The 17058-nt window shown below is 34.4% G+C and overlaps 1 protein-coding gene across 9 annotated transcripts in view; it reads right to left on the bottom strand.

The window, feature by feature from the left end:
• The window catches only part of CPEB2 (cytoplasmic polyadenylation element binding protein 2), a 58669-nt gene that overhangs the window by 28407 nt on the left and 13204 nt on the right, over positions 1-17058 (bottom strand). For all 9 annotated transcript variants that reach the window (XM_053922108.1, XM_053922106.1, XM_053922104.1 and 6 more), the window contains one exon: positions 4815-4865. In XM_053922108.1, the coding sequence (XP_053778083.1) occupies positions 4815-4865 (51 nt within the window). The remainder of the gene's footprint in view (positions 1-4814; positions 4866-17058) is intronic.

Genomic DNA, 17058 nt, shown 5'->3' on the forward strand with positions numbered 1-17058 from the left:
TATGATTTAGGAAAAAAGTGAATAATTTTTGTGTTAAAAATTGTATTTAAAACATAAAATTTCAGGTACATATATTTTACAAAACATTATAAAAACACCTCATGCAAAAGTGAGGAATTGGCTCTTCAACACACATATGTACATATCATCTGTAAATGTGTAAATGTGTAAATATTATATATTTGTGTGCATATGCACACTTATGTTAAAATGTATATTATATGTATATCTTCTTTAATGAAGATAATACGAAGGCTGGAGAAGCGGCTGAAGATCTTTTCTATACAAGTGGCTTTACAATTTGGTCCTGGGTTAGTCATAATATTATTAGGTTCTAACACAGAGCTACAAAAAAATTCTCTTTAGGGTATTTTTGCACATGTGTATTGGTTCTTAACTCAGTTGTGATACCTGAATTACAGCTGGAGGAAGTGACAGATAAACATACCAAATCAGCTGGAAATGCTTAAAGGTTAGTTATCTTTGTGTGAAACTAAAGAAATTCTTATTTCTTACTCTAAAAACTTGAGCCAAAACCCAGGAGAGAAATATGCCATCCCTCCCGCCCCCAACTCCCTTCATAATCCTTTTCAAGATCCAAAACAAATCTCTTGTCTACTCCACTCACTTCCATCAGCATAAAAAAAGAACTGACTGCATACTCTAGTTTCCTATGTTTGTGACAATATAATATATTTATAGTTTCTGCCCTCAGAAATAGAACTTCATTTCTGAGTAAATTTTCTTAATTAAAAGATACATGTAACTTTTCTTCCAAAAGCGCACCAAGCTCTTTATTACAAGCATGGCTTGTATATGGTGAATAACTGCAAGTTTAAATTTCAAACTAGGTTGCTAATACCATCCTCCCATACTTCTGCTCTATCTTTTCCTCTTTTGAAAACCATATGCACTAATAAAAATACTATTTTATTTTCCTTGAGAGAGGGGTAAAGGCGGAAATATAATCCATACAGAAACAAATACTTGAATGATACAGCCTTTTGTATTGTTCCATACTACTATGGAAAACAGAGAGTATTTCTGTTTTGTTTTGTAATATTTTTACTATTGAAAATAAAAAGTGTAAGATTTATACACTTACAGAAATATAAACATTCAAACTGTCATTCCATCTTCAGACAGTAATTGACCTTTGACCTTTAAGACAACCTACCCCTTCTTATATAATGTGACTCACCTAAAATGCCTTGGGATGGTTAAAGTTGGACTCATCTGCATTTGAATTACTCAATAATGGCAGTCTCCATTGATTTCCACTTGATTTAAGGGACATGGTCTACTCAGAAGTAGGAGCTGCTTGGAGTTATATTTCTTTGGCATTTCTTGTTGTAACATTTAAAAAAAAATCTATACAACAACTTCATGAGACATGGGTATGGGATTACACCTTTTTCTATATCTGGCGTTAGCAGAGGCTCAAAGTTAAAGATTTGCCAGAAGTACTTCATAGTTTTACCTAATTTGACCCACTTCCTGACCTTTGGCCCATACCCTGTTTATCCCTTACTTAAAGGAATATTTAAAAGTTTAACCATAACGCAAATTAACTAGGAAGATAGGATCATAAAACCTTTACAATACTTGCCTATTTGCATAACAATTATACTGTTTACATATTATTTTTTAATTAAATGAACACAAGTTTAGTACCACTGCAACATCACAGATCTCTGCCAGTACTGTATTTTCTATGGCATGACCTTAAATTGGAATAGTCATGCATTTATTTGAACGTGTGTTTGTGGACCACCAAGTCATTTTGGGTAACAACACAGAGGGGCAAGCACACAATACTTAGGAAGCTGCCTCAGATTGTCATTTTGCTTTTATTGACCCCAAATTTGTCCCTACATAGTTTCTTCCACATGGTTCTGGTTTGGTTTTCTGCAATAACATAAAACAAGCCTTCTTTGTTCACTGTATGTAACACCCTTCACATAGTTGAAAATATCAGTTATGTTTTCTCTAATTTTATATTATCCAAAGTAAACAGACCCAACTCCTTTATCTATTCACAGGACATGATTTTTACTCTTTCAAAGTGATTTCTGTCACTGTTCATCGTCACCCTCTGCCACAGCTAACTTACTTCTAGGAACTGTTCCAGATACACACTAGCCATGAATGAATGCATTCACTTCTCACAACAATCGCCCTAGGGCAGGCAGCATGCTCTCTCTTAGACAAAAAGCTGAGTCAAAGAGAAGTTAGGTAAGCTGCCCAAGGTCACACAGCTAGGAAGCACAAACCTGAGTTTAAACTCAGAGAATCTGACTTCAGAGTTTGTGATGCCAACCACTCTGAACTATTGTTAAATCACCACAAAATAATACTAATGTATTATCAAATACTGATTTTCAAAGTGAGTATTAGCTATGCTTATTGGTTAAATAATACAACTTTATTTAATCAATTGCCTAATAGTGAGTTAAATCTGTGGTAACTAAAAGTGTAATAATTTAAGCAGGTCTACGTATGAAAATGCTATAATTTCTTTAATCAGTCAATAATATTTAATAATAACTTACTATAAGTAGAGAGGCTTGTTATTAATATCACTTCATTTCCACATTTCTCAGGGAGACAATATTTAAGAACATAGTTGAATTGGAGGCAGCAAAAAAGTAGTTCAAAAAAATTTCCCCCTTATTTTTAGTGCCCTTTGCCTACTTCTCTTTTCCATAAACTTTAATGTCTACAAAAAATATTTAAACATTTAATATTCAAATACTTCCTTACCCTATAAATATACCCAATTTTCTGATTCTTGCTTCCCCTCTTAATCAATAATCTCAAATGAGCAAAAGAAATGTTTTCTCTTTGGATCCAATTGTCTCTACTAAACACGTTTTAATGTCCTAGTTTGGTGAATTTTTATCTCCCCAGTCCCTTACCAGAAAAAGTCAGAACTTCCAGGATGGCTTACTGTACCGAGTACGAATCATGGCCCTAAAGTGGCAGACTATGAAACCTTTTCAATCTGGTATCTAGATTACTTACAAGGATTTAAGCAACTGATGAAATCAATTAGTTTAGTTATGTTTAGTGTAACCAAAAGTGTAAGTTGTAAAAAAGTATTAGTTTGGCAACTAACTTCTTCGCTCACACATAACGGACATATTCTAATGTGATTACAATATACTTCTAAATCATCCTAGTTTACTATGCATTTAACAATCTAAGAATATCTGTGAATGATATAAGAGATTACCTCAGATGGATTTTTCCTTCAGATAAATTTTAACACAATATGTGAAACATTTGCAAATTCAAATTTTTCAATTGAATTGCTATTTTTTAGAAGTTAAAATATAAGTGAATGATCTTTATCAAAAGAAAAGTATTTAAAGGATCAATAGATAAATAATTTATTATAACCTAAACCTATCATTATTTTACAATTCAAGCCATGCGAATAAGAAAAATTACAATCAATTTTTACTTTTGCAAACTCACTTTAAAACAATGTAATTTTTAGGCATAGATTCAGAGGTTAGAGACCAGCTACTCAAATAATATGTTGTTTTTAATTTTGTGGTAGGAAAACATCTGAATGGAGTCCTGGAATGTAATTTCTAGTAGCTTTCTGGTCAAAGTCTATGGGAACACTTTGATTCGCTGGATTCCTACACTTGGCCCACCGGACTCCTGCGAGGTGTAGCATGGACACAGCTTCAGCTTAGAGAGCGTGGTCGAGCCCCAGTGCTCGTACTCGACAATTCTACCTGAACTGTACTTGAAGATCTTCTCTAATAGATAACCTGGTGCTTATCGTAGGCAGGCATGTGGTGGACAAATCAATACATAACGGTCACATACTGAATGAGTAAGTCACCTCACCTAGTGCTTCAATGACTTTCTCATTCCAAAATCCTATCCACCCAGGGAGTCAGGAGTTTATTCCCAACTCTCTGTCACTTTCTAGTCTTTACTTAATGTTAGTTCACATGGTCTAGCTTCACACTGGCCTTTTGTTTTCAGTGTTTGCCCCCCAACTTCACTGCCTTCTTTTGCCAACAAAGCTTTAGTTGAAATAGAAGAGTCAAGCTAGTCTAATAATATAACTATGTATTTTCAAGTAAATAGTATCTCTGTTATTACTTCTTCCCACTTCCCGCTCATCACCCGCCCTCTGATTTAGAAATACCTTTGTGAAGGACACTTTGATTCTCCACGTCTACTCCCACAGTCATGGATGTGTTAAGTACTGCGACTCTCTGAATATAATGTTTGTCCAACAGGAAGAAAACAAACTTTAATGGACATTTATTCATTCTTCTTCTAACTTTGTGAACTTCACATTATAAATTTTCTAGTTAGAGTAAATTAAGTTAGTGTGACCACCACACTTACAGAATCACCAGTTTACTCCTTAACACAAGCGCTACACTAGTAACAAATTCTATGTACTTTGCAAACATCTAATTTAATTCTCCTAATAAACCTTGAGATTTCTATTTCACAGATAGAAAACTAAATAAAGCTCACAGAATTTACTTGATCAAGGTCACAGACATAAACTGGAAAGCCAATATTCAAACTCAGGACTGTCTGCAAAGTCTGTGGTCACTGAATTAAATCAAACTATCACAAATACACTTCCATGACTGCTGTGCCAGGCAGAATACACTCAAACTCCCAGTTCTGCTTTCTGTTCAGGAAGGGGCTGCAGCTTTATTTTTGTACTCATAAAGTGACTAATGCATGTGTAAGGGAAGGTTTAGAGAAAGGTATTCAATTATCTTTATGTAAATCAATTGGAAAAATAAGAACGTTTTTATATAACTTACCATTTAACATCAACAGATTGTCAGTTCCTGGATGTGGATAGCTCAATCGACCTTTAAAAATACAGGAAACAAAGTTTGAAGATTACTGATCTATTTGCAATTTGAAAAGAGAAAAGGGGCTTAAGAAGGAAATTGTTGAGCATAGCATATTTCTTAAGAACTAAAAAGGTAATGTTTAACCTAAATATATAAACTAAAATTATCTTTGAAAGTTGAAAACAAAACCAGTTAACTTGGGTTCCTTGGGTTCCTAGACCATAAGAGCACAGTGAGATTTGGGAACAATCCCTATAGAATAAAGAATATTTGTTTTTTAAATGTAAAAACAATGTGGGTATCCTAGTCTTTCAAACTTAATAGAGAACGTGTGAATTTCTTAATATTACAATGTTTGTAATTTTCTTTCTCCAAAAATAAAATTTGAAGTAATTTCTATTCCTCAATAAAAAACAACCAAAACTTTAAAATAACAAGCAGTACAAATTCATGACAACTTGTCATTTAATGAAATATCATTTTATGTAGTTGTAAAGAAGTTTAATGAAAACATCTTAAATATATTATTACAAATGTTATTGGAAATCTAACTTGCTCAAAGTTTACAAATGATATAAAAATAAAAATATAAAAAAGGGAAATATTAGAGCTTAAGAGTATAGTAAGTAGCACAGTATTTCCTTTGAGTCATCTGCATTTCAGAGTTTTGCACGGACTAAATGCATAAGGGACAGCAGTATTATATACTGCTGTGGAAACGGAAGAAGGTATTCATGAACATACTGGGTTTATCCAGCATTTTTATCCAGCATTTTTACACTCGAACACTTGCTTGACGAGATGCCAACAGCGAGAATGAGCACTGTTTTTAGTCCATTAAAATACAGGGTTTTTCTCTAATGCCTAAATCTCTGATAGACTATTTGAAAGGTACATTAAAATCCATTTAGAAATCTGCTAAAAATTAAATGTCTGTGAGATTGCATTTTAGCAACTTTCAGCACAGTCCCTTAAAAAAGACATTATAATAGCAAATAATGTGTTGTCACCAGAAGGGTGACCAGTAAATATCTGAATGGATTTGACATGATTAGTAAGGAGCACAGACTAACTGCATTACCTTTACCATTTCTGCAAGTACTCTGCATTTCTGGGGTCCTTTATTCTATCCAAATATTCCACATAAGACAGACTGTCTTTGGCTTTTGATTTAATTATGAAGTTAAAAAATTTGATTATCTACCAATGTGAGAGAGGCAAAAATAATTCAATTTTGACATTAAAATACATACATAGTAAATAGATACACACATATAAAAACATGCTTACACATACACACACTTCACTGGAGCTCTAATTTTACTATATAGCACATTGTGTTTTCAGACCCAACATAATCAAAATAAATGTTACCATCCTTCAAAGGACAATTTACCACTTCCTATTACTCCTCAATTTCATGCAGCATGACATTAGTCAACTAAATGACCTCTTAAATAAAGTTGCCATACTCTAACAACACAGAAACACTCCTATTGTTGTGATACCTGCGTATGTTCAGAAAGTGCAAGACACAAAGAGTTAGGAAGCAGAGCTTTCCTAAACGGGGTTTTAACAGCACGGAGCAATATTCTGTCTGAAGTATCACAGCTTATTTTGGAAATGTTACTATTTCTAAACATCTTGTAGCAGATGAGCAAATGTAGAGAACTTAAGGCCATGAAAAAAATTACTGTTATTTCTGACTTGAGAATGAAAATCAAAACTGTGAAAGGGGCAACCTGTGTTGCTGTTCAGTGTAACAAATTCATTAAGACTTGAATACTGATAGTGTGTAGGAGACTGGGAATACATGTATGAGTAAGATACAGTCTCTGCTTATGATATGGTAGTGAAGACAGGCACAAATATACAATTTCAATGAAATCTGCCAAGTGTGAAAAGAATTATGTACAGTATGATATATATGTGTGTGTGTCTGTGTGTGTATAAACACAAAGGAGTATTTAACCAACTCCAGGGATTGAGGTACGACTTCCAAGAAAAAGTAAACTGAACAAAGCCTTAAGCCTTGCTCCATTCCACCCTCCCACCCCCCGCCAAAAAAAGAATCAGAAAAAAACTCAACTTTCATATGCCACATAATTATCCTCTAACAGATTCACTGTTCACTTTATTTATCTCAAGACACAGATAACAAGATACTTTCATTGCTAATAGTCTTTTGACTTCTTGGCCCTGAAGGGACTTGAAAGACATATCATGTGTGGAAAGTTCAAAAGACAGGTACCTATTAAAAACAAATCCTGCTCTTTATTCTTTGCTAAGATAAATTTTCTCCTCTATAACTATTTCCTTTTCTTTAATGAATACAAACAAAAAATTATCTCTAAAGCCACGATATTCATAGTTAATGATGCCAACTCATTCCTCATTCCTCATTAGTGATGAGAAAATGCTAGAGAACGATGCCACATGTTCTTCTAACTCCTTTCTAAAAATACATGTATTGGGTAAGATTATATAAGTTTCAAGTGCACAATTCTATGATCCATCACCTGTATACCGCATTGTGTACCCACCACCCACAGTCAAATCATCCTCTGCCACCATATACTGACTCCCTTCACCCTTTAATACTCCCCACCTCCCTTCCCTGTGGTAACTACCATACTGCCGTGTCCAAGTGCCATTTAGAATCATAAAGAGATTGGGTTAGAATTAACATTAGACCAATTAATAAGATAGGTAGTATGGTACAGTGGTTAAAACCTCAAACTCAATAGCTACTAAATTTCACCACTTATGAGCACTGAAACTGAGCAATTATTATTAATAAGCTGCATAGACACCTAAATGTAAATTAAGAGTAAATATCTACCTTTTAGTTTTGAGAGTTAAATAAATTGACACATACATGTAGTGTCCTCAATAGAGCACTTGATATGTATGCTATATTATATATATTATGCATGTTTTACATATATACACTGTCTTAAGTAAAAAGATCTAGTATTTCCTTCTTGTGTGCTTTAAATAATGCATTGCTTCCACTGGTTTGGTAGAATTTTCTAACAGTTTTTCACAGTCTACACTTCACCTTTATTTCCAAACTCAATTATAAAAAAAAAAACTGGTTCACAGAAAGTCTGGTAAAATCCACTTAGAATGTGGTCATTACCAACCTTGAAAACTCCAATCTCTGCTCAGATCCAAGGGACAGGACAGTCATTCCTGACCTCACTCCCAAATCTCAATGCATGCCTCACAAAAGCCTAAGAATAAGATCATACAAATGTAGAAAAGACCCTTAGATCCAAAGTACCAGATATCTCAAGAGAGTAACAGAATCATACCTTACCTATATCTAATAAAAGCAATCAATCTCCTTTAGTTTCCAGGAAAATTATTTGAGTTAACTCACTCTTAAATCAGGATCCCATCATAATTTTTTCACTGAATAATTATTTACAACTTTTAAAACTTTTATCTAATCTATAGTAGAAAAATACTAAGAAACATCAAGGAACATAGAATATCAAAAAGTTTGTTTCATGTAAGATATAGTAACAAAAGAAAGTCAATTAACAAAAGACCAAACTGAAGTCATTAATAATCTAGTAAGATAATGTATTACAATAAAAATGATACTAATTAAGATATGTGCAATTAATATTAAAATAAAGTTGAAATAATGGTTGCAAAATTTTACATTGTAAAAGGGTTTTAAATGAAAATCATATGAACAATAAATAGTCAATCAAATTTGCCAGTGGCAGTATAAACTGGCATAAAACAAAAATAAGTTGGCAATATATGCCTAGAGATTCAAAAACACTTTATGAAGACAAACACAAAAAATCTCACTAAATTTTATTTAAAAATTTGAAATGTCTAAATGTCCTACTGTAGGAGAATGGTTATACAACTATTTCACATGCATGTAAATAACTTTTAAAAGTTCTAAGTAAGTATTACTGAAAAATATGAATAATTGTGGGATATGTTTAATCATTCAACCAATAATTTATTAAGCATCTCTTATTTGCTTGACACTTGGACAGATGTCAATCAAGATAAAGCCAAAGCTGTCATTGGTCCCATGACATAATATACTGTGAAAAATGTACATAACATTTAACAAAAATCCGAACTACTGAGTCCAAAAAATGTAAGAAAGATGCTCTGATTCAAAAAGACTATATGATTCCTTAACATTCTTTAAACACAGTGATCTACTACTGACCAAGAGTCTTAGGGAGGCTTCACTAAGGAGATAAGTAGACTACGGATTATACTAGAGAAATGTCTAATGGGAAGTGGAGGGTTAAATACATGTGTTCATCAGTGCTGCATTTGGAAACTCCTAAAATGACAATGCAAGAATTTTAAGGAGGCATAACCCCACCAGGACAGAAAGAGCTGAATGGAATCACAGAAGAGACATGTCAACACATTTTCTTGGAGGCTGTGAACATGTACATTTGAGTGGTAACTGACTTTGTAGACCAGAAATCACTGAAAACACTGAAACCTAAACTAGAGTGTGCAAGGGGAAGGCTGTTAAGAACCAAGTCATTTACTGCAGCAGACACCTAGAGAGGTTCAGAAATAAGAGGCTCCAGCTATCAGAGCGTAGATGTGGGGTGGAACTGAAAACAGGAAGGCTCGTGACTGCTTGTTAGTTTGTACATGAATCAGAGACACACAGCCTCTTCCTGGCCCTTCTAAGAATGCTAGCAGCCAGGCCTACAGCTCACAGACAGAATGGATAATACACATCCAGGTCCAGTTCCCAGACCAAAAGAAAAGAATGAGATGCAGACATATGAGACTTCCCTCTGACCGGCTTACAGCAATGTTACTAGTAAGCCTCAACTGTATACAATGAGCTTCCAATCACCATTTTTGTCTTTTCTTTAAATAATGGATAGCAAAAGACCATAAGATATTTGATGAAAGCCTCCAGCATGAGCAAAAAACAAAACAAACAAGTAGAAAAGAGAAACGTAGAAGAAGCATAAACAATACAAGGAACTGGAAAAATAATCTTCAAATATTATAATGTAGCATTTAAAGATAGACACTCCAGTGAAATAAGATCAAAGAATAATAATAGGAAAAGTCCTGAGAATTTTTTAAATGAGAATCTTAAAAGTTCTTCAGAGAAAAATTTTTAACAAAAAAATATGGATATGGATATGGAAAATAAGACATGAGGAATTTGCTCCAAAAGCAAAACAATAAAAAGACAAAAACAAAACAATAAAAACAATAAAAGACACAGCAATAGAAAATAGAAAGTAGAAAGCTGATGTTGAGAGTAGGAAGCTTAACATTTGCAGAACAGGAATTCCAGAAAGAGGTAATACAAAAAACAGAAGGAAAGAAGTTATCACAGAAATACCAAAATGTCCAAGAACTGAAGGAAATTAAGGTCTGAATTAAAAGGGCCCACAGAATGTGCAGCAGAGGAAATAAAACAGGAATGGAAGAAAGGAAGACTGGCAGGCAGAGCCCTCCCCACCTCCGCCAACACACACGCACACTGAAAGACCCATATATATTTCATTTATATAAAATTTCAGAACCACAGGCATGAAAATATCCTAAAAGCTTCTCAAAAGAAAAGCAAAAATTTCAAAAACACAAAACAATCAATCAATCATACAAGTGAACACGTTTCAGATGGCATTATAGTAACCCTGGATATAATGAAGCAATGTTTTCAGTATTATAAATTACTAACGTATCATTCCACACCAATCTATCATCTAGGTAGAATGAAGATGTTTTCATTGATATAGGGTCAAAACTGATGTCCCATCTGAAGGAAGGTACAGTAAAACAGGCCCAATAAAACAAAGACCTAAATCATTAAGAAAGAATATGGATTCAGGAAATGGATTCTATGAGAAAAAGGAATTCCCAGGATTAGGGAGGTCCCAAAATGACAGTTATGTAGGGTTACAAAAAGTATGCCTCAGATGGCAGCAAAAAATCAATCTAGATTAATGCTTGATGGTTTTACATGTTTAGAGAGAATCTTTAAAATTCTATTAATAAATTTTGGGATGAACTAGTGACAAATACTTAACAAAAGACCAGAATTAATTCTAGGGAAAACAGTTATATGAAAAAAAATGTTATAGCAGTGATTTTCTTTTCTTCTTTTTTTTGAACAAACATTATGCTGTATTTTATTTTATTTTTTTTTAACTAGAATTAGAACTGTTTTTATTTTTTTCCTGAGGAATCAGTATCATGGTGGGTTTTTTAAAATTTTTATTGTTATTCAATTACAGTATAGCAGTGATTTTCAACATTTCTTATTTCATGGTGCACATAAACTACAAAATTCTGCGGCACACCAAAAAATATATTTTTTGCTGATCTGACAAAAAATAGGTATAACTTTGATTCATTCACAACGGATGGCTGTTGTTGTATTGGCCGTTGTAATTTTTTAATTTGACAATCTAAGGAAAAAGAGGTCATTGCCCCTGACTAAACAGTCAGGTGTTGTATGTTTTAAACATTTTTGCTGCAGACTGGGTAAAAATTGGTGTCTTACAGTATAAAGGAAAAGGATACATAATTTATCTACAAATATTATTGAGGCATTTGCATTATCACAGTAACATACTGCCCAATTTAAACAAAAAAATGGTCCTAATCATTTTGAGAGGACAAATCAAGGGAAGTGTTAGGGGACAGTTAATAGACAGTTAACAAATAATACTTAAAATGTAGGAAATATAAACTTTAAGTGTATTACTTACAAATAATGACAAGAAGAATCAGTTATAAAAACACGTTGGAAGTGGCTGCCTCTAATGAACAGGAATCAGTAGAGAATGAGGGAGAAGACTTCTTTTGTTATATAAGCCATATAGCACTATTTGACTTTGTAACCTCTGCACATGTATTGTTTCAAACTTATTTCTTAGGTTAACCAGGTTGGAGGGAAAGTAAAGATTTGAATTGCCAATAACTTAATCTTATATTAATGTTTTCTGAAAAAGAAAACATTAGAAAAATTATATACCAGAATATCAACCATGGTTATTTTACTTTGTGGACTGGTGGAATTATTAATAATTTTAAAACTTTTTTTTCTTTCAAATTTCATTTAGGGAATACATATTATTTTTTGTAATAAGAAAACAAACATTTTTTTTGCCCTGGCTGGTGTGGCTCAGTGGGTTGAGTACCAGCCTGCGAACCAAAGGGTTGCTGGTCTGATTCCCAGTCAGGGCACATGCCTGGGTTGCAGGCCAGGTCCTCAGTAGGGGGTGCGCAAGAGGCAACCACACAATGATGTTTCTCTCCCTCTCTTTCTTTCTCCCTCCCTTCCCCTCTTTCTAAAAATAAAATCTTTAAAAAACAAACGAACATTTTTTAAAAATTAAAAAAATAAAGTCCCATATTCTGGAGGAAAAAAATCTTCATTAGAGATTCTCAGATACTCTTCAAATACTACAAACAGCTAAAATTCATAGGCCTAATTATCCCATGTACTTGTCTTTATCACCTCCAGCTCTATATAAAAATATTATTTTTATTGTTTTATTTTCAACTTAAAAATAAGTTATAAGCTGGGGGGTGGAGGCTGGGTGGAGGTGGGCAAAGGAGGGGGGTAAATGGGGACATCTGTAAAAAAAAGAAATGACTAAGTTATAAGCCCATATTTAAAGTCCTAAGAAATATGCTTTCTGGCAAACAATAGGGTTTTAATAAACACATTTAAGTTCTAACTAAATAAATAAGAGTTGAAGAAAATCTATTGTGATTTCGGTTAAAAAACTGCAGTCTGTTGTAACTCAAATTGTTTAAATATTCAACAAAGCTTGTAAGAAATAACTTTGTTCTCAAATTTAGTATCATTAATTAAGACAATTACTTAAAAATAAATAAAAGTAAGTAAAACTTAAAAGTCACTATTAATGATACTGTATTTTAAATAAGTTTTCTAAAACAAGAACTTTTCCAACCACATTTTCATAATATCCTTTTCACTCTCCAGATATTCTCACTGGTGACAGAACTCTTATAAATTGTACTTTTCTTAAGATAAACTAAAGTCTGATATTAAGATAATAGGGATTATCACAACAGTGATCATTTATTAAAGTTAGAATATAGTTAATAAAATGTATATGGCTTCTACATCCATAATTTATTCCAAAGTTAATAATGATTTTTTTCTTCTTATCAAAGGCCAGTGGTCTACAAGAAAAAGGGGAAAAAAGATCAATGAACTAAAGGGAAAAGAATGTATAAATTTTACTCACTCTTTTAAAAAATAAGTCATTTTATACACACATAGCAAATCCTTAAATTTTTTTTGAAAATATTCTAATACACATGATGCTCATCCATACTTCTTGGGGGGTACTTGTGAAAGTTCTGACTCTGGGAAACATATGAGACTAAAAAGTAAAATTAGTCCCCTTCTGTCAGAGAGAGGAGGGAGGGCAGAGTAAGAGGTGTGCTGTAACTGCTTTGGTATGTCCATTACTTGTCCGAGTTTTATCCTGCACTTCGCTGTATTTGAACAAATGCCCTATAATTGTTACTTTTTATTTTCATAGATCTCTTTGATTTTGTTCTCCAATACTACAGTTTCTCCAATGACATGCAATGCACAATCTCTAGGAAGGGGGCCCTGACACCCGCATAAGCCTGCTCTCAAAATTGGAGAACCTTAGTTCTCCTACAAAGTTTGTAGGTCTAAAACGTAAGTTCTCACATCAGAGACTTTTAGAAATTCATACAGGTTATTTTAGCACTTTGCACTTCAATTTTATGTTATGTTCAGGTGAAGAGAATGAGAGGAAAAAGAAAAGTAGAAGGGAAGAGGCACTACCACAACAACTTACCACCTTACAGAAGTAATTACTTATTTTCTCAGAGATTATTTTTGTTAAAAAACAAAACAGACCTTCTGACTTCAGAAGCCTTAGAAACTAGAGGAGTTTAGCAGTGAAGTAATAAAAATGAACCTAGATATACAAAAATACATAATCAATTAAAAAATTTTTAAAGGAATCTACTTCTAAACATTTGCTGGCATAAAATCATGCTCTAAAATCCTTTTCCCGAATCCCCTTTAATAGTTCAGGGAACACTGGCAATGGCATTGGGACTTGCTGAGACCGATCCTCCCAACAACTGTTCTACAAACTGCATTTCTTCCTACAATGTTCATATCAACATTTATGAGCTGAAATTACAATTTTTTGTTTGCCCTTATACTTTGGGCCAGGGGTAAGCAATTTTTGGTAAAAATGCTTACACAGTAAGACCTTTTTGCAAATTGCTGAGGCAGGGAGAGAAAGAGCTTAACAATAATCACTGTCTTGTTCTTTTGTTTAAAGTAGAATGAATTGACCCACTCATACATAAAAAGATCTGATTATTTCATATAGGTATGCAAAACAATATGGCAGAATCACAAAACTGCACTTGGCAAAGCATGATTTAGTTTAACCATTTGTTTCTTTGAAAGGGAAAGTATTTGCCAAGAATAAAATAGTCATTAGAAAATGGAATTTAATGGTGAGAAGCCCCTGCAGAATAAACGAAACAGATTGGTCAGTGCCACTCAGAATACGGAAAGCATAAAGCAGTGTGTTAGGGCTCACGATCCAGAGCAAAGGACGGCACCCACTCCACCGGGCAGGCTGAGCAGTGGTAACACTTTCCCAATCAGCTAAGGGAGCTATGCCAGGACTAGTCTGCTTCCAGTTCCTCTTGTCGAGTTTCAGAAACTCTTGGTCGAGTTAACACTTTCTCCCTAATATTTTTTCATCCTAGTGCTGCTTAAGGTTTCAGGTCTCAGCTTTCTTTACTCCACAGGTAAATTAGATACCCCCTTCTCCGCACTTACTACTTTCCTAAGAACCTTCTTTCCTCCCTCCATAGTATTTATGACACTCTGTAGTTATATGTATATTATATATATACATTACATTATATTCGTGTATGTTTACATGATACCTATATATTGTACTGTATTACATTATATTAGTAGATTATGCATATAGCTATAAGCTCTCTCCTTCCCCAACAGGCTATATGTTCCAAGACAACAGAGACCATGTCTGTTTCACACACTGTACGCAGCCAGAATCTTGGGCACTGACGGGCACCAAATAGGCTCACTCAGTGGAACAAACTGCACTCAGGGTTCCACCTTTGGCTGTCATCACTTCACACCTACAGAGGCCCAACAACACATGACCCTCCCCACCTGATACGCTAAACCTGAACATTAAACAAAGGAGGTCCCCTATGACCTGTAAAAAACACTGGAGTGAGGAAAACAGAAACAAGCTGTAGTGAAGTATTTTAGGCTCAAGTGGGGATGGGAGGGGCCTTCTGTTAGTACAGTCAGGTTTCAGCCAGGCCAGTCATCTGCCCCTGACGTTTTTTGGATTCCAGAGATCTGTGTGATTGCTATTCTTCCTACTGACACTGACTCCTACCTTGAGCAGGTTCTCTCTTTTCCTGCAGAAAAGCAGAACTGAATACAATTTTACAGTTTTCTGCCTGCCATCTCTGAGGGAGCCAGCCTCCACCATGGCCTCCACTGAGCTCCGCTGCCTAGCGTTCCCATCTCTTGCACAGCAGAGCCTTTCCAGTTGAGCAGGGCTGACATAGGTGGCGTGCAGGCCGGTGTGAGACTTCTGAAGCCACAGAGACACTGGGGCATCCCCTGGAGCTTATCATTCTCTGTGGGGAAATCAAGCAACTACATTATGAGGACACTCCAGCGGTCCGGTGGGAAGGTCATACGGTGATTAACTGGGTTCTCCTGCCAACAGCCACACAAGTGAATCATCTTGGAAAGGGATCCTCCACCCCCGGTCAACCCTTCAGAAGACTGCAGCCTCAGCCAACATCTTGAGATCCTTAGCCAGAACCAACCAGCTAACTGCTCCTGAATTCTAACCCACAGAAGTTGTGTGAGATAAATGTTTATTCTTGTTTTAAGCTGCTACATTTAGGGATAATTTGTTATGCAGTAATAAATAACTAACAGCTCTTGTCACTCAAGTTCACAAAGACATTTTTTCAAAAACTTTCACCATCAATATAAAGGGAAACAAGTAATTCATTAAAAATGTTTTACACTACCACTCCCTTCTCTTTTTTTTACTAGATCCCATAAGGAAGACAAAGTAACTGGTTATTTGAAAACACTGTAAAAGGATAAAATAAGATTCATCCTATTTTTTGGAAAAAAGAATTCCCTTGTATCAAACAGAAGACAATTTTCTGAATGGTATTAACAGATGGGACAAAAGAGACAGGGGAGAGGAAAAGTACTGTCCTGAAGACCAGGAATGAGAAGAGGGAAAACAAAACAAAGTTAGAAACTGGTTTCTTCCATTTGTCACAACGTTGCTTTAGCAAATTTTACTAAGATCTAGCACCCCCCACCCCCGCAAAAAAAAACCCACCCAAATATGAAATAATGAGAGTGTGGGGAGGACATAAATTATGATACCAGAAGCTAGTAGAGTCTGTGCTAGTGAGAAAAGCAAGAAAAAACTTCAAGTGGCAGCACTTGCGTATAAGGATAGTAGGAAATAGGTAAAGGACAGCAACTTGCAGAAGTACTAGTCTTACTTCTTCATTTTATGTATGGAAGGTTTCTCAAATGCTTTTTCCCTTTTTATTCCCTGCCATAATAAATGTGGAACATAAAATGCTCCAGTTAGAAACAGATTTCTCACTGTATTGCTAAGGGTGGTGGTGAGCATGTTTTTTTCCCTTCTCATGGCCAAAGATAATTTTTCTAATAAAAGAATTTTGAATTCACTTGATGTTTTTTCACTATTAAATTCCTCTTAGCCTTGTGTGGCTTCCATTTTTTTTTTTCAACATCTTTGTTTGAAAAATAGGTTTTCCCCCACTTTTATTATAACACAGGCTAGAGAAAAAAAAAGACTGAGATAATTAATAGCACAACAGAGAATGTTTTCTCTGAACATCTTCAAAAGGCCTTTTTAAAGAAGACTGGGAGAAACAACAATGGAAAACTTTTCATTATCGATCGCTAATAGTTAACATCAACTTTATTTTGTATTAAAATTTTGAAAGAGTTTTCTTTCTGGATAGTTAGGAAATAAAAATTCTTCATAATCAGAAGCTACTGGATTCTATTCTTAAAAAGTGGATCCAAGACAAATACTACTGGAACTGTCAACATAATAGTGAAAAAGAACAAGACCCCAGT

This window comes from Desmodus rotundus, chromosome 4 (genome assembly GCF_022682495.2).
Source record: "Desmodus rotundus isolate HL8 chromosome 4, HLdesRot8A.1, whole genome shotgun sequence".
Lineage (NCBI taxonomy): Eukaryota > Metazoa > Chordata > Mammalia > Chiroptera > Phyllostomidae > Desmodus > Desmodus rotundus.